This window comes from Nerophis ophidion, linkage group LG10 (assembly GCF_033978795.1).
Source record: "Nerophis ophidion isolate RoL-2023_Sa linkage group LG10, RoL_Noph_v1.0, whole genome shotgun sequence".
Taxonomy (NCBI): domain Eukaryota; kingdom Metazoa; phylum Chordata; class Actinopteri; order Syngnathiformes; family Syngnathidae; genus Nerophis; species Nerophis ophidion.
In genome coordinates this window covers 39,558,538-39,577,532 of record NC_084620.1, presented here as the reverse complement: position 1 = coordinate 39,577,532, position 18,995 = coordinate 39,558,538, and the positions used below count along the sequence as shown (strand labels likewise).

Below are 18,995 nucleotides of genomic sequence, written 5' to 3'. Positions count from 1 at the left end.
GCTATTAGTGCACTTTTGTGCATGAGGGTACTAAGATGACATATCAAAATAACACTAAATTAAAGTGTACTTTTTGTACAGAACGCCACTAAAATAGTTTAAAACAAAGTGCAGTTTTGTGCATGATGTCACACAAGATATTTCAATAAGTGTGAAATAAAAATGAGCTGCATAATAGGTTACTGCGGACGTTTTTGTAAATGTTCTGTTTTTGTATTGCGCATTTTTATGGTACTTACGGTTCAGCCACTCTTTTAGTGTATTTACGGTACCTCCCAGCATGCATTGCTCAAAATGTGGGCTCCGGTTGTCAGTCGGTTATGTGAACGGCAGTGGCCAGTTTGTTATTGTGTTGCCTGTATTTACACTGAGTAAAATATACTTATACAAAGAAGAAGGTTGTCGTCATTGAATTATCAGTTATCTTCTTCTGTTGTTGACTTTTTTTTTTTCATACGGCGTTGAACTGGAAGTAGTTGCTTCGGCATTTTGTTGGTGTGGCACCGAACGGAGATGTTGACTTGCGGAGTTTCACGCACTCTTCATTCTCATATATGTATTGTGACTTTTCAAATGATGCTACATTAAGAGTGCTGCTACTTTTTGTAGCAACGCTTTTGCCGCATAATTGTTCAACATATTCCCGCTTGAAGCCAAACCACCGCCAGACGATGGATCCTGTGCTGTTTTTCTTGGGAGTTAATTCTTCCTCCGTTTGTTCCCAGAACCGATTGCGGGTATCGTTTGACAGACGCAGTTTTGATACTACTTCGTATCGGATTGTTTCGGTCAATACCTGAAAGGTATCGCGTACCAATACCCAGCCCTAGGCAGATGGCAAGATCCAAAAACAGGCAGTGGTCAATAAGGCAATAAGGAGGCTGATAAGGAACGAGAATGCTTAGACATGACATGAAGTAGAAATTAACTGGCACAAGACAGAAGGGCGGTGGGGGGCGGGGGGTGCTATTTATAAGGCTTTTGACGGCCTAAGATAGAGAACACCTGGGCTGAGACATACGAGCAGAGGATGGTTCAAGAGGAGGGTGGAACCACCAGGCCTGAAAGATGGCAGACCTGAGACTAACTCAAGCCTGATCAGGAGTCTGTCACCTTTACTATCAAGAAACATTTTGTAGCCTCTTCCACTGAAGAAAAATAGTGTAGAGCCGCAAAACATAATACAGCTAATAAACTTTGAAAAGATTTCATCTTTTTTATTTTACAGTAAAACCAATCTGTAATTAAACTTTTTCATTTTGTCTTTAGGTATTATTCATGGTTAGCTTACCCGAGCAGCTGAACTGAACGCACAGGCTTCCAGTCTCTTTTACTTGTCTTCCTGGTGCCTCAGGACTCAAGCCTGTGCACATTCACAGCCTCACAGACAGTCTGAAATTATAGAATGTTTTTTAGAAATGCAAACTTTTCTATTAAAAAAAATATAATAATCTAAAGGAGCCACAACAAGGCCATATGTGGCTTCTAAGCCGAGGGTCGCAAACTATGAAGTTAAAAATAAACAACTCTACATTTTGATGTCAAGTGCTCCCCCAAGGTCTGACTGTTGCCTCTAATTCAAGGCTTTTTCATCAGTCCTGTGGCTTTAGGTTTTCTGTGGTCGCCACTATTAAATGTTTAATTTTGCCCGTCATTCACAATCTCTATGGAAGGCAAGAACTGGAGATGTCCGATAATGGCTTTTTTGCTGATATCCGATATTCCGATATTGTCCAACTTTTAATTACCGATACCGATATATACAATCGTGGAATTAACACATTATTATGCCTAATTTTGTTGTGGTACTGGATGTATTAAACAATGTAACAGGGTTTTCCAAAATAAATCGACTCGTTATTGAAAAAAATGCCAACATGACCCTGCCATATTTATTATTTAAGTCACAAGGTGCATTATTTTTTTTAACATTCCTCAAAACAGATTGATTGATTGATTGATTGATTGATTGATACTTTTATTAGTAGATTGCACAGTACAGTACATATTCCGTACAATTGACCACTAAATGGTAACACCCGAATAAGTTTTTCAACTTGTTTAAGTCGGGGTCCACGTTAATCAATTCATGGTAAGTGGCTTGGAATTTGGGACATGCTCTCCGTGAGAGAGAATAGGTGGACGGGGTTTGGCGAGGGGGGCGGGGTTGAGATGGGGGGAGGGGGTAGCGGGGGGTATATATCGTAGCGTCTCGGAAGAGTTATTGTTTATAAAAGTTGTTTATACGGCCACCCTCAGTGTGACCTGTATGGCTGTTGACCAAGTATGCATTGCATTCAATTGTGTGTGTGTGAAAAGCCGCAGATATTATATGAATGGGCCGGCACACAAAGGAAGTGGCGTCAAGGTTTTTTGGCGCTCTGTAGTTCTCCCTACATCCTTAATAAATTTTACTTCTTGAAACCAATACCGATAATTTCCCATATTACATTTTAAAGGCCTACTGAAATGAGATTTTCTTATTTAAACGGGGATAGCAAGTCCATTCTATGTGTCATACTTGATCATTTCGCGATATTGCCATATTTTTGCTGAAAGGATTTAGTAGAGAACATGGACGTTAAAGTTCGCAACTTTTGGTCGCTAATAAAAAAGCCTTACCTGTACCGGAAGTAGCAGACGTTGTGCGCGTGACGTCACTGGTTGTGGAGCTCCTCACATCCTCATATTGTTTACAATCATAGCCACCAGCAGCGAGAGCGATTCGGGCCGAGAAAGCGACTATTTCCCCATTAATTTGAGCGAGGATGAAAGATTAGTGGATGAGGATAGTGAGAGTGAAGGACTAAAAAAAGGGGGGGGGGCCGTTGGAGCGATTCAGATGTTATTATACACATTTACTAGGACAATTCTGGAAAATCCTTTATCTGCTTATTGTGTTAGTAGTGTTTTAGTTAGATTATATGGTAACTGAAAGTCGTAGGGGTGTGGCCACGGGTATGGTGACCGTCAGTGTCTCCGGTGGGAGGAGGTAAGAGAGTCCGCAGCTGCAGGAGGACGCAAGCTCCGCTCATGACTACAGTAAGAGCCCACTTATTACCACCAATTTCTCACCGAAACCTGCCAGTTGACATGTGGTCGGGGACCAAGTTCGCTTGACCGCTCTGTTCCATAGTAAAGCTTCACCTTTGGGAATGTAAACAAGGAAACACCGGCTGTATTTGTGTTGCTAAAGGCAGTTGCAATACACCGCTACATTTTTCTTCCTTTTAATTCTCCATTATTAATTGAACAAATTGCAAAAGATTTAGCAACACAGATGTCCAGAATACTGTGTAATTATGTGATCAAAGCAGACTACTTTTAGCCGTGAGCGGTGCTGGAAGAACATGTCCGCTACAACCGGCGACGTCACGCGCACTCGTCATCATACGCGTTATCATTCCACAATGTTTTCAACAGGATATTTCGCGGGAAATTTAAAATTGCAATTTAGTAAACTAAAAAGGCCGTGTTGGCATGTGTTGCAATGTTAATATTTCATCATTGATATATAAACCATCAGACTGTGTGGTCGCTAGTAGTGGGTTTCAGTAGGCCTTTGAAGCATTTATTAGCCGATTATGTCGACAGTCCGATATTATTGGACATCCCTAGCAAGAACATATGTCGACTTATAATTATGTCCATCCTTTTCTTTCCTTTAATTTGGTCTTAAGCTTGCACAGACAATACCCAACCCCCTCACCTAAAAAAATAGCATAGGCAATGATCTGCTCTTTGTATCCTAAGTATTTGCCACTGTATGTTACTCTCACTGCTGTGTCAGACCGGGTGTTGATGCCAAGACTGGTTGTCTGTTAGCTTCGCTCAGGTTGTTTACAATGTTTTGCAAGGGGCTTCTGGTCACACTGGGGAGTCTTTGGTGCCGAGCTCATTTCTCAGAGTGTGTGTATCAGTGTGTGTGTGTGTGTGTGTGTGTGTGTGCATGTAGGTTTGGCTCCATAGCTCTTGGCCCGCCTCGCTTACCAACCGGACGGTCCATGATTATAGCCCTCTTTGCATCCAGGAGCAGATGGTATATTGATGTGAAGATGGCTCTATCTGTTTACCGTGCGTCTCCCTGACCCTGTCATTATTTATGCCCTTCCACTCACTCCCATATGATTGCTACTTTGACAGCATGAGATGTATAAAATGTTTGCCGCTCGTGCATCCTTTTGTGTCATCTGACATGTAAATTGTATCAACCGAGACGTGCCGCGGCACTTCAACTTCACCCTATTTTATACATTTGTACAACCTTAACAATTGAATCCTAAACATAGCACTGGCTGTGCAGCCTGTGCATTGATTTGATTGTAAAAGTAGCCGTTTCATTAAATTGGCTAATATATTATACATTTTACAGTGTGAACAGTCGGTGTTAGCCCATATTTAAATCAATAAATGTTTAGTTTAAAAGCCTCTGAAACAGAGGTGCCTATTAAGTCGATCAAGAATTACCGATCCATTGCCGAGGGTGTCTGTCGATCGCCAGCCAGGCATTGAAAAAATAGACCTAACAATTAGCAATCATCAATCTTCACTATGACGTCACTTGATTGACATTCACGGCACCCGAGAATCTTGTGAGACGACGCTGGCTGCTGCAAGTTCAGTATTAAGAAAAAAAACGAAGGAAGGCAAGAGGTACTTTTTATTTCAACAGACTCTCGCACCGTACTTCCTGTGAAAAGCGTAAAGATCGGCCGCACAGTTCCTGTCTTCACAATAAAAGTGCTCCTCCATCGTGCCTGCGCTCACAAAATAAGAGTTTCAGAAATATAGCCAACACAAGCTGGCAAGCTGCAGAGTTGGCCATCAATGTATTTCTTGTAAAGTGTTCAAAAACGTGGAAGCTGGACAAATAAGATCCCAAAAACCAACCACTTTCATGTGGTATTGGACAGAAATGAGGACTTTTTTTCTACAAAATGCAAATTTGAAATTGTTGAAGCTATCAGCACTACTGTGAATCCCGTCTAATTCCAATCAATGCAAGTCATCTGAATCAAGAAATACAACAACTTCTATTCTTGTCTTCATAAAAGAAAGGAATCTATATGTAAGTGTGACCAGAAGATGGCAGTCAAACATAAGAGATAAGTGTAGCCTGCACTATGATGGCTCTCAGGTAAACAACACCAACATTTTATATGTTCCATTGAAAATATAAAACATTACACAAGGCGCTCAAAAATCTATCAAAATGTTTTAGTAGACTTTGGTGGATGGGAGCTTGATGGATTGTCGGCACATTAAACCTACAAATATTATAATGGTGTGTTTGTATAAGGTAAGACATTTTATCTGGCATTTTGTTTTTCAATATTATGCAAAAGCACCTTTTCTTACCCTCTGGTACCTGCTGAGCTGTATTTGTTATCTGCTTAAGTCCTGAGAAATTGCGTGTGTCCGTGCCGACACCGAAGTTGATGAGCTTCTTCTTTTTCTTTTTTATGGAACATCCATCCTTCGCTATTGCCATTTGTAAATTAAAGTAATGTAAAGTGCTTACTTTACAAACTTGCCGTAAAAGCGCTAAAACATACCGGTATTGTTAGTTTACATTAATCACCCAAGGAACTTTAGTTATTAGAGTTCCGGTCGGAGGTTTTTTTCATGGGACACATTTCCAGTGTGGTTCTTTTTTCTGGATGAGGAGTTGCTGCTCCGTTATTGATTTAAGTAAAGTTTGAAAGTGATTAAAACTGTTCGCTCCATCTTTTGACACTTCTCCCACTCCCGTCTTTGCATGCTACACAGCTACAACAAAGATAGAGGATATCGTAAATCGAAGTTCCACTCCCTATACCGGGAGTCACCAACCTTTTTGAAACCAAGAGCTACTTCTTGGGTACTGCTTTAATGCGAAGGGCTACCAGTTTGATACACACTTAAATAAATTGCCAGAAATAGCCAATGTGCTCAATTTACCTCTAACTCTGTTATTATTAATAATTAATGCTATTTATCTTTGTGGAACACTGAGTATCTTAATGATTTCTCACAATAAGTATATATTTTTGATGACATGTTTTTAATAGGTTAAAATTCAATCTGCACTTTGTTAGAATATATAACAAATTGGACCAAGCTATATTTCTAACAAAGACAAATCATTATTTCTTCTAGATTTTCTAGAACAAAAATTTTAAAAGAAATTCAAAGACTTTGAAATAAGATTTAAATTTGATTCTACAGATTTTTTAGATTTGCTAGAATATTTTTTTTGAATTTTGAACATAAGTTTGAAGAAATATTTCACAAATATTCTTCGTCGAAAAAACAGAAGCTAAAATGAAGAATTCAATTAAATTGTATTTATTATTCTTTACAATCATAACAAAAAATATATACTTGAACATTGATTTAAATTGTCAGGAATTAAGAGGAAGGAATTTAAAAGGTAAAAAGGTAAATGTGTTTTAAAAATCCCAAAAATATTTTTAAGGTTGTATTTTTTCTCAAAAATTGTCTTTCTGAAAGTTATAAGAAGCAAAGTAAAAAATAAATGAACTTATTTAAACAAGTGAAGACCAAGTCTTTAAATTATTTTCTTGGATTTTCAAATTCTATTTGAGTTTTATCTCTCTTAGAGTTAAACATGTGGAGCAAAGCGAGACCAGCTTGCTAATAAATAAATCAAATTTAAAAAATAGAGGCAGCTCACTGGTAAGTGCTGCTATTTGAGAGCTATTTTTAGAATAGGCCAGCGAGCTACTCATCTGGTCCTTACGGGTGACCTGGTGCCCGCGGGCACCGCGTTGGTGACCCCTGCCCTATACTGTGTTTGTGTATAATGTGTGTGTGTATATATATATATATATATATATATATATATATATATATATATATATATATATATATATATGTAAATAATCAATAAAGCAATGAATTTGTATTTCTCAACTCAGCATAGATACAGCATTCTTTTATTATGACAACAAATAATAGTAAATTAATATTTTTTTCTTTAGGACAACGAAGTGGATGCCATCCACCCGGGCTATGGCTTCTTGTCAGAGCGTTCAGACTTTGCCCAAGCCTGTGCGGACGCCGGGGTGATGTTTGTTGGACCAACCCCGGAAACAGTCCGCAAGATGGGAGACAAAGTGGAAGCTCGCTCCCTTGCCATCAGCGCTGGTAGGACAAGTTTACAATAAAGTCTGGAAAATCGATTGTATTCCCTTTTTTTTGTTTTTTCTAACACATGTCTGTGTTTCTCAAGGTGTACCCGTGGTCCCGGGAACAAACTCCCCCATTTCTTGTCTGCAGGAGGCCCAGGCCTTTTCCCAGACTTATGGCTTCCCTATCATCTTTAAAGCTGCTTACGGAGGCGGCGGCCGAGGCATGAGGGTCGTTCGAGAGTACGAGGTGAGCCCTTCCAGTCCCCTGGCGACAGGTTTGCTTTTTATATTCATGACATTTCTGTTTTGTTTGGAATTGCTTGGATATTATGACTCGGTCATTTATATCCACTCACCTTACGGCTCCGAGTCTGTCGTCTAAAATTGCCTCTGGAGGCTTCCCAAGCCTGCATCGCCAGCGATAACGTTTCCATCCATTTTCTTCCTACCCAGGGTGCCATTACTGGAATGCGTCAGGCAACTCATCCAAATGTGTCGCAACATAAGTGTTACATTTTCAATGTAAACAACATCAGTAGTGTTTACGGCCTGAACAACCCTTACAAAACCAAAGTGTAAATCTCCATACATATGACTTTATAGCAAGGAATGATTGGCAGCGCCCCACTCCCATTCCATCTGATAATGCGTCCCTAACTTCCTCCATCCACTTTCTTCTTCCAGCAATTGGTTGTTTTGCATCTTGCAAAAAATATAATTTTGTTTCGGATGGTGATGGTGCGGTGCACATTTCTGCATAGCAAAGTCAATGCCGAGTGATTCACTGTTTCCCCCCTTCAGTGCAGGTGGCACTTAATTGCATTCGCTCCTCGTCACAGCGCCGGTATAATGTCCTTGTGGTGCATGACTCTATCCAAAATGTGTAGCTCAAATGATGAAATGACCTCCTGCAGGCCTGTAGATGCCTGCGTGCTGTCGCTGCACATTATTTCATTCTGAGCCTGGCAGCAGTTTCTTATGCTTTTTGCTGCGGGGTGTGTGCGGTCATGTTCCCCTGTGTGTTCCCGTCTCTCAAATTTAGCCTCGTCAAACTTTTTCATAGTAGACAGCAGTTTTTTGTTCAATCAAGAGAGCTCGCTGTCATTTTCTTTGTGTTTAGTCTTTACATTAAAGGCCTACTGAAATCCACTACTACCGACCACGCAGTCTGATAGGTTATATATCAATGATGAAATATTAACATTGCAACACATGCCAATACAGCCTTTTTAGTTTACTAAATTGCAATTTTAAATTTCCCGCGAGTTTCTTTTTAAAAACGTCGCAGAATGACGCGTACGCGTGACGTCACGGACTGTTAGGAAATGCACCAAACACGGCCAAAAGTCGTCTCTGTTCATGGCGTAATTACACACTATTTTGGACATCTGTGCTGCTGAATCTTTTGCAATTTGTTCATTTAATAATGGAGACTATAAAGAACAATGCTGTTTGTAGAAAGCGGTGTATTGCCGCTGTCTTTGGCACCGAGACACAGCCGGTGTTTCTTTGTTTTTTGTGAAGTTTTAACACGGAGAGGTCAAGCGAACATGTTTTCTCTACGTCAACCAGCATGTTTTTGAATGGGGAAATTGTGATATATATTATACCGGAGAAATCATTGGATTATTCGTCGTCCTGCAGCAGCTGTTTAAAAGGCAGCTGTGAGCTTGGCTTCTCTCTGAGACACTGTGTTCACCGCAGCCATCCAACCTCGAGGTATGTCTTTAAAAATCTTTAAAATGTGAATTATATTTATATAGCGCTTTTTCCTAAAGTGTCTCAAAGTGCTTTTACATAGTGAAACCCAATATCTAAGTTACAACTAAACCAGTATGGGTGGCACTGGGAGCTGGTGGGTAAAGTGTCTTGCCCAAGGACACAACGGCATTGACTAGGATGGCGGAAGCGGGTATCGAACCTGCAACCCTCAAGTTGCTGGCATGGCCGCTCTACCAACCGAGCTATACTGCTATAAAATCTCACTAAAACACTATTAAAACAATAAGCAGATAAGGGATCTTCAAGAATTATCCTAGTAAATGTGTCTAATTACATCTAAAACGCTCACACTGCCGCCGCCCGGAGCAGTCGCTTTTTTTTTTTTTTCTTCTCGTCCTTCACTATCAATATTCTAATTCACAAATCTTTCATCCTCGCTCAAATTAATGGGGAAATTGTCGCTTTCTCGGTCCGAATTGCTCTTACTGCTGGTGGCTCCCATTATAAACAATGTGAAAAATTTTGGAGCCCTGGAACTCGTGACGTCACTCGCACATACTTCCGATAAAGGCAGGGCTTTTCTATTAAAGACCAAAAGTTGCAAACTTTATCGTCGATGTTCTCTACTAAATCCTTTCATCAAAAATATGGCAATATCGCAAAATTATCAAGTATGACACATACAATGGACCTGCTATTCCCGTTTAAATAAGAAAATCTCCTTTCAGTAGGCCTTTAAGTGGACTATAGAGATGAGCAGTTTTTCAGCAATAGGAGAAGTTCTGCAGCACCACACCACAAACATGCAACACTTAAAAAAAAGAAAAAAAGGCTTTCGTATTCTTTTATTTAAAATGTTCAGCTATGTTGCTGGATTTAACATCTCGTCCAAAAAAGTATGATTAGACTAAATAGCTATACCCTAACCCAGGGGTCGGCAATGCAAAATGTTGAAAGAGCCATATTGGACCAAAAAAGTAATCTGTCTGGAGCCGCAAAAAAATTAAAAGCCTTATAGAAGTGTTATAATGAAGGCAACACATTATGTAAGTGGCTAGTTAGCTGTATTAGCCTACTATCAAAATGACTGTGTCGCAGTCATTCCAATGTTTTTACAACATTGGAAAACATTAGTAAAACTTTTCAGAGGGTGAGATAATTCCATGAAATGCCTAATTAACTCTTCATAACAAGTCAAGTACATCAACAAAGCTCCCCTTTGTGCTTCCATGCACAGCGTAAAACGTTTGGTGGACAAACTGAGACAAAGGAGGAGTGGCAATAAATGCGTCTTTCTGTGACAGCGTCAGAGAAAGTTATATATGTAAACAAACTGTTGAGTCACAGTCCACAGCAGTGAGTTCAAAGACCACTGAAATTAGTAGGACAAAATGACGCTCGCCAAATACTTATCAGTGAAGCAGAAACACAAACATATTAAACATACATTTTTGAAAAAGCTTCATGAAGCCATCAAGGCGCCGCTCAAGAGCTGCATGTCGCTCTCGAGCCACGGGTTGCTAATCCCCCGCTCTAACCCAATCATAAGTGTACATTATTGCTGTTGCACTTTAAAGGGCAACTGCACTTTTTTGGGGGAATTTTGCTTATTGTTCACAATGATTATTTTTTTGCAGTTTAATATGTAAAAATCGGCTCATTCTCAATCCCGGGCTCGGGAACTTTCTGTGTGGAGTTTGCATGTCCTCCCCGTGAGTGCGTGGGTTCCCTCCGGGTGCTCCGGCTTCCTCCCACTTCCAAAGACATGCACCTGGGGATAGGTTGATTGGCAACACTAAATTGGCCCTGGTGTGTGAATGTGAGTGTGAATGTTGTCTGTCTATCTGTGTTGGCCCTGCGACGAGGTGGCGACTTGTCCAGGGTGTACACCGCCTTCCGCCCGATTGTAGCTTTGATAGGCACCAGCGCCCCCCGCGACACCAAAGGGAATAAGCGGTAGAAAATGGATGGATGGATGTATAAAAATACCTGTGCTCTACTCGAGTCTTTGAATTCATTGTTGTGACCTTTTGTCCCCGTCTGACAATAGAATAGAATAGAATAGAGTTTTATTGTCATTATTGCAATGAACAGGTTCAAAGAACAACGAAATTGGAGCAGCTCCTCCTAAGGTGCATATACAATATGGACAATATATACAATAGTTGTTGACATGTATGCTTTTTGAGTCTTCTGTGCCTCAAACCAAATGAAAACAGTACATTTTGGGTCCAAAAGTAGCAAAACACAGGTTGATTTCTCGAAAAGGAAATTCATGATTTAGGGCCATTCTCCAGTCCACACTTTGTTGTGATAAAGCCAGGCGCCAATAAAACCAGCTGTCTTGCACTCACAGTGACATGGAGAAATGGAGCAAGATATATCAAATCTGGTCTTAAGTGGAAGGAGTACCAATGGCCATCTTCCTTATGAGGACAGACATGACAAATTGAAGTAGTTGTAGTCTTCGCCATTTTTGTGGCTTAAGGGCATCCTGTAAAACAGGGGTCTCCAACATTTTTCTTTCGAAAGCCATCCATCCTTATTCCCTTCGGGACCGCGGGGGGCGTTGGAGCCTATTTCAGCTACAATCGGGCGGAAGGTAGTGTACACCCTGGACATGTCGCTACCTCATCACAGGGCCAACACAGATAGACAGACAACATTCACACTCACATTCACACACTAGGGCCAATTTAGTGTTGCCAATCAACCTATCCCCAGGTGCATGTCTTTGGAGGTGGAAGGAAGCCGGAGAACTCCACACAGAAAGATCAGCACCCCACAAATGCGCACTGCAAAGGATGCAGCCGCCAAATTGAGACACAGCAATTGACTATCTTATTGATAAGTACACTATACACATATTCATTAGCTCTAACATCCATTCCATCCATCCATCTTCTTCGGCTTATCCAAGGTCGGGTCGCGGAGGCAGCAGCCTAAGCAGGGAATCCCAGACTTTTCTCTCCCCAGCCACTTCGTCCAGCTCGGGGGATCCCGAGGCCTTCCCAGGCCAGCCGGGAGACATAATCTTCCCAACGTGTCCTGGGTCTTCCCCGTGGCCTCCTGCCGAGGGAGGCGTTTGGGTGGCATCCTTACCAGATGCCCGAACCATCTATTCTGGCTCCTCTCGATGTAGAGGAGCAGCGGCTTTACTTTGAGTTCCTCCCAGATGGCAGAGCTTCTCACCCTATCTCTAAGGGAGAGCCCTGCCATCCGGTGGAGGAAACTAATTTCGGCCGCTTGTACCCGTGATTTTGTCCTTTCGGTCATAACCCAAAGCTCATGACCATAGGTGAGGATGGGAACGTAGATCGACCGGTAAATTGAGAGCTTTGCCTTCCGGCTCAGCTCCTTCTTCACCACAACGGATCGATACAGCGTCCGCATAACTGAAGACGCCGGACCGATCCGCCTTCTGATCTCACAATCCACTCTTCCCTCACTCGTAAACAAGACTCCTAGATACTTCAACTCCTCCACTTGGGGCAGGGTCTCTCCACCCTTTTCCGGGCGAGAACCATGGACTCGGACTTGGAAGTGCTGATACCTCAACCATAGGCATCATTTTTTCAATTCAGCTTCAGATGTATTTAGGCATGTACGAACGATAAAGATGAATAAATTATATAGAAATATTTATTCTACTGTAACTATGCTCATTAGGGTGTTACAAAAAGGGCAAATGCTGATAAAAAATAAATTATTTAAAAACACCAAATCTATCCCTCTAAAAAAATGAAAACAAAAACATTCAAAATAGTTGCAGTATTAACAAAACAACATTAAATGTAGCGACCTTCCTCAAAAATAAAAGAACATTTTGTGATGTTGATGTGTTTGGAAAGTTCCACACAGTTATATAATAGAATGGAACTTTATTGTTGTTGCACTTAAAAAGTACAGTCCGTCCAAAAAGCGACATACAGTAGACGGGGGGGTAGACAGAACAGGAAGACTGATGGCTCGGAAAAGGTAGGAAAAAAGATAAACGCACAAAACTACAGACTTGCAGGGGCGTCCGGCTCAAAGCTGCTGCCACGAGAGGTGCTGATCCATTGTCCATCAAATCGCAGGGGTGAAGCTTGTTTCTCCACAAACGACAGATGTGTGTCTATGAAAGACGCGGAAGGAATTTTTTAGCTTCTTTGCTGCGCTGTCCTTTTGGGGTTGGGGTCTCGTAGCAACGACCTTGCCAAGCCCTTCTATCGGGAAAACAATCCAGAATATTTTTTTTTGTGTTTGTGCGAGCAGAAACAAATGTAAATTTTTCACTGTCATTGTCCAGTCCTGGTCCTCAAATTGATCATAACTATCGAGAGTCAGAGACCGCATCCTTCAGATGTCTCGACATGCCATCCATACATTTTCTATACCGCTTATCCTCATTAGGTTCACGGGTAAGCTGGAGCCTATCCCTGCAGACTTCAAGTGAAAGCTCCTACACCAGTCCCCAACCAATCGCGAACCAATCACGGACACATACACATAACCGTTCACACTCACGTTCCTACCTATGTACCATTTAGAGCATGGGTGTCAATCTCTGTCCTGCGGGCCAAATTTGGCCCTCCCTGTAATTTCATTTGGCCCTTGAGGCAATGTCAAATTAACATTAGAGCTGGCCCGCCGGTGTTATACAGCGGCAGTTTCGCTGTAACACCGCATTCGCTGCTAATACTCATACATGTCAACCCTCCCAATTTTCCAAGGAGACTCCCGAAGTTCAGTGCCCCTCCCGAAAATCTCCCGGGGAAACCATTCTCCTGAATTTCTCCCAATTTCCACCCGGACAACAATATTGGGGGCGTGCCTTAAAGGCACTGCCTTTAGCGTTCTCTGCAACCTGTGGTCACGTCTGCTTTTCCTCCATACAAACAGCGTGCCGGCCCAGTCACATAATATATGCGGCTTTAGCACACAAGTGAATCCATGCATACTTGATCAACAGCCATACAGGGCACACTTAGGGTGGCCGTAATAACAATGCCAACACTGTTACAAATATGCGCCACACTGTGAACCCACACCAAATAATAATGACAAACACATTTCCGGAGAACACCCGCACCGTAACGCAACAGAACAAATACCCAGAACCCCTTGCAGCACAACTCTTCCGGGACGCTACAATATACAAACCCCCCGCTAACACCAAACCCCGCAGGTCCCTATTAAAAGGTTAATTTGTTCAACCTTGGCCCGTGGCTTTGTTCAGTTTAAAATTTTGGCCCACTCTGTATTTGAGTTTGACACCCCTGATTTAGAGTCTTCAATTAACCTAACGTGCATAGTTGTGGAATGTGGGAGAAAGCCGGAGTTCCTGGAGAAAACCCATGGAGAGAGCATGCAAACTCCACACAGAGATATCCAAACAGGGATTCGAACCCAATTCTACCCTGTGTGGCTTACATGCTAGCCACTAAACCACCGTTTGGCTATGTTCGACATGCCTGCACTTCAAATGTTCCCACATCACAGACAAACTGCCATTAGATAGGTAGGTCGTTAGGTCTTTGTCATTGTACGAGTACAATGAAACATTGTTTTCAGCACACACCCGTTCAAGGTTAGACAAACAGTGTACAGGGTTACAGAACAGGAACGCTGATGGGTCGCCAAAGGTGCCTCGTAAAAGATGCTGAGGGAGGATGAGTAAAAAAATACAATCTAGACTGGGCTCTTAAGGGGGCCCAGGCTGGAGTGGTAAAAAAACCCCTATAGCAGCACATATATACAGTATATTACAACATAGAACTCCAGACTTGCAACAGAGGGGAGGGAGTGGGGGCTATGGTGCAGGCTGCAGCTTTTCAAGCGCTGCCCAGCCGTACATCAAATAAGGGATTCAAGCGTCGAGATCGTTGGATGGGGGGTGGGGTATGTGTGTGTGTGGCGTATATTTTTGGTGGATGCATGTGTATGTAAGCCTGCCGTCTGTTTCTGTTCCGCGGCCTTGGTGTGATCGCAGCCACTAGTCAGTCCACAGTCAACAACCACAGGTGTGTGTCCATGAGAGACAAGAAGGGAGTTTTTTGTGTCTTCGCCGCACTGTCCTTTGGGAGAGTCTTGAAAACAGGGAAACAATTCAACTTATAATGTTTTGTATTTGTATTCTGTGAAGTCGTTAAAGGATCATACATTGGTCATACTCAAAGTTCTTGTGTGTCCCTGGATTTATTTCCTGAGTTTATAAACAATATGAATTTGAAAAAAACAAAAAAAAGATCTTGCGATGCTTAAAAATGTCGATGTAATCATAGTAGTATCAACTAGATACGCTCTTGGACTTGGTATCATTACAGTGGATTTTAGGTGTAGATCCACCCATGGCCTTTGTTTACATTCATTAGAATGTAATATAGTTCCCATTCTCAATTCTTGAGTTTGCACTGGCTCCATGTTCATTTTAGAATTGATTTTAAAACATTGCTGTTTTTTTTTAAAGCTTTACATGGACTGGCACCTCATTATATCTTGGACCTCATCCAAATTTACACTCCTGCGAGCGTTCTAAAGGTCCGAGAGCCAGCTCCAGCTCGTGGTGCCCAAGACGAGACTTAAAACCAGGGGAGACAGGTCCTTCTCTGTGGTCGGCCCTAATCTCTGGAACACTCTGCTCCTCCATGGTAGAACTGCTCCCACAGTGGAGTGTTTTAAGTCTCGTCTTAAGATCCACTTTTATTATTTGTCTTTTAACACTACGTGAGCTGTGTGGTCCTCTGTGGTTTCTGTGTTTTTTTTTTTTTAAACAATTTGATTTCTATTTATTGTTTTAATTGGTTTTACCCTTTGAAATAGTTTTTAATCATTTTTATTTTTATATTGTTTTTATATTGGTTTTATTTTTTATTCAGTCATTGGTGGAGGTGAGGATATTTGAATATTGTTTTTAATGTTGTTGTGCAGCACTTCGGAAACATTTATGTTGTTTAAATGTGCTATACAAATAAAGTGGATTGGATTCAGGTAAGGCGTCATTAGCTATTCCTCGTCCTGCAGGGATGATATTTGTAAGAAACATACTTTATTTGTCGCCATGGAGGTGAAGATTAGTGATTTAGAAGTAGCTTCAACACTGCAAACTGCCAATGGACGTTAGCCGCAAGCTTGCTTGCCATGTCTAAAAGCACCTCTTCCTGAGGGTGTTTCAGTGTTACACCTTCACCTTTATCGTTAGTTTTTAAAGGGGAACATTATCACAATTTCAAAAGGGTTAAAAACAATAAAAGTCAGTTCCCAGTGGCTTGTTGTATTTTTTAAAGTTTTTTTCAAAATTTTACCGGTCCCCGAATATCCCTAAAAAAGCTTTAAAGTGCTTGATTTTCTTTATTTGCGATGCCACTATCCATTTCCCTGTGACATCATACAGTGCTGCCAATGTAAACAAACAACGGCAAATAGCACAGCAAGATATAGCGACATTAGCTCGGATTCGGACTAGGATTTCAGCGATTTAAGCGATTCAACAGATTACGCATGTATTGAAACGGATGGTTGGAGTATGAAAGTATTGAAGAAGGAACTGAAACTATTGAGCGAATAGCTATTGACGCTATTCATAGCCACAGCATGGCCGAATAGCTGCGTTAGCATCGCCGGTAAAATGTGCGAACCAAACGATCAGGACTTTCGCATCTCGTGACACTGGAGCAACTTAAATCCTTCGATTGGTAAGTGGTTTTTTTGCATTAAATGTGGGTGGAAGGAAACGTAATATAGTTGCAAAGGCATCTGCAGGTTATCCATACATCTCTGTGCCATGTCTGCTTTAGCACCGCCGGTAAATAGCATGTTAGCATCGATTAGCATAGCATGTTAGCATCGATTAGCTGGCAGTCAACATCAACAAAACTCACCTTTGTGATTTCGTTGACTTTATAGTTACAAATGCATCTGCAGGTTATCCATACATCTCTGTGCCATGTCTGCTTTAGCACCGCCGGTAAATAGCATGTTAGCGTCGATTAGCGTAGCATGTTGGCATCGATTAGCTGGCAGTCAACATCAACAAAACTCACCTTTGTGATTTCGTTGACTCTATATTTACAAATGCATCTGCAGGTTATCCATACATCTCTGTGCCATGTCTGCTTTAGCACCGCCGGTAAATAGCATGTTAGCGTCGATTAGCGTAGCATGTTAACATCGATTTGCTGGCAGTCACGCCGCAACCAAATATGTCTGATTAGCACATAAGTGAACATCAACAAAACTCACCTTTGTGATTTCGTAGACTTTATCGTTGCAAATGCATCTGCAGGTTATCCATACATCTCTGTGCCATGTCTGCTTTAGCACCGCCGGTAAATAGCATGTTAGCTTCGATTAGCGTAGCATGTTAACATCGATTTGCTGGCAGTCACGCCGCAACCAAATATGTCTGATTAGCACATAAGTCAACATCAACAAAACTCACCTTTGTGATTTTGTAGACTTTATCGTTGCAAATGCATCTGCAGGTTATCCATACATCTCTGTGCCATGTCTGCTTTAGCACCGCCGGTAAATAGCATGTTAGCGTCAATTAGCGTAGCATGTTAACATCGATTTGCTGGCAGTCACGCCGCAACCAAATATGTCTGATTTGCACATAAGTCAACATCAACAAAACTCACCTTTGTGATTTCGTAGACTTTATCGTTGCAAATGCATCTGCAGGTTATCCATACATCTCTGTGCCGTGTCTGTCATCGCCGGTAAAATGTGCAGACACTTTGGCACATTCAATGGGGGTCTGGCGGCAGACACTTTCGCATCTTCGGGCCAGTGGTGCAACTTGAATCCCTCCCTGTTAGCGTTGTTACACCCTCCGACAACACACCGACGAGGCATGATGTCTCCAAGGTTCCAAAAAATAGTCGAAAAAACGGAAAATAACAGAGCTGAGACCCGGTGTTTGTAATGTGTTGAAAATGAAATTATTACCTCGGAGACGTCAACGTTCTGACGTCATCGCAAAAAGAGCGATAAACAGAAAGGCGTTTAATTCGCCAAAATTCACCCATTTAGAGTTCGGAAATCGGTTGAAAAAATATATGATCTTTTTTCTGCACCATTAAGGTATATATTGACGCTTACATAGGTCTGGTGATAATGTTCCCCTTTAAGCCAGAATGCGTCCATTCTCCCTTTTCTGTTTACACACTGTGTCTGCTTGAAGTACTTTGTGATACTGCGCTGCCGAACATGCTCGTCTGTTCGTAAACCAGCAATTTCATGACGTGACGACAACAGTGGTGCGGGGTGGTGAACCGGTACTTTTTATAGGCGCTATAGTACCGAATACGATTAATTAATATTGCGCTACAATACTAACACCGCTATACCGTACAACCTTACAGTCATGTTTCAAATGCAAAAAGTATCAAGGGGGGTTTGATATAACTAACAATAACAGGAAGTCACATACAGCCACAATGGTTCATGCACTAACTTGGTTTTGTGGTGACTATAGGAGAATAAGCTGCGAATTGAAGGTGAGCGTTTACAGTTGTGTTTAAGTCCCAACACCTAGTCCTTTCTTACAAGTGACAACACATTTGTTTGTACCTCAACTAGTGAGATGTTCTCTGTCATTTCAAGCTAAAAGCAAATAAAAAATCTTGCCTTGAGCATTTGGTCAGGTTATGGAAACATTAACTGTGTCTATTCCCGATATAGAGGTCAAATAAAAGCAGTGTTGATATCTTTAAGTGTGTGACAGGTGAGAGCCTCTTCTAAAATGATTACCGCTATGAAAGTGCCAAAGGGAAAATATAGCATCCAATGTTTTTGGAGCTTTACTGCTGCCTCTGCCTGCATAGTAGTGTTTCATGTCACCACTTCACCAGTAAGCTGCATTACAACCCACACTACCTTTCCCCAGTCAAATTAAGGAGCACTTTTGTTTACATTTATTAAGCAAAACTGCCTCACGGCGACGATGACACACGGCGCCGACTGGAACACCAGGTCATTTGGCCTCCCTTTGAGATGACAGCCGAAGGTTGGCTCAAGTTTCCTCTCTTGAGGCACAACCACAGTGAGTCAGAACCCCCACCCCCCGCGCTCCTCCTCCGACGTTATGGCCACGCAGGATGTCGTAGACTGACAAATACAGATTGAGTCATGACCTTGACTTGCCCATCGTATTTC

The 18,995-nt window shown here is 41.7% G+C and overlaps 1 protein-coding gene across 1 annotated transcript in view; it reads left to right on the top strand.

Moving 5' to 3' along the window:
* LOC133560789 (pyruvate carboxylase, mitochondrial-like) overlaps window positions 1–18,995 on the top strand; it is a 692,938-nt gene that overhangs the window by 82,554 nt on the left and 591,389 nt on the right. The window contains exons 5-6 of the mRNA XM_061913719.1: window positions 6,984–7,149; window positions 7,235–7,380. Of these exons, the coding sequence (XP_061769703.1) occupies window positions 6,984–7,149; window positions 7,235–7,380 (312 nt within the window). The remainder of the gene's footprint in view (window positions 1–6,983; window positions 7,150–7,234; window positions 7,381–18,995) is intronic.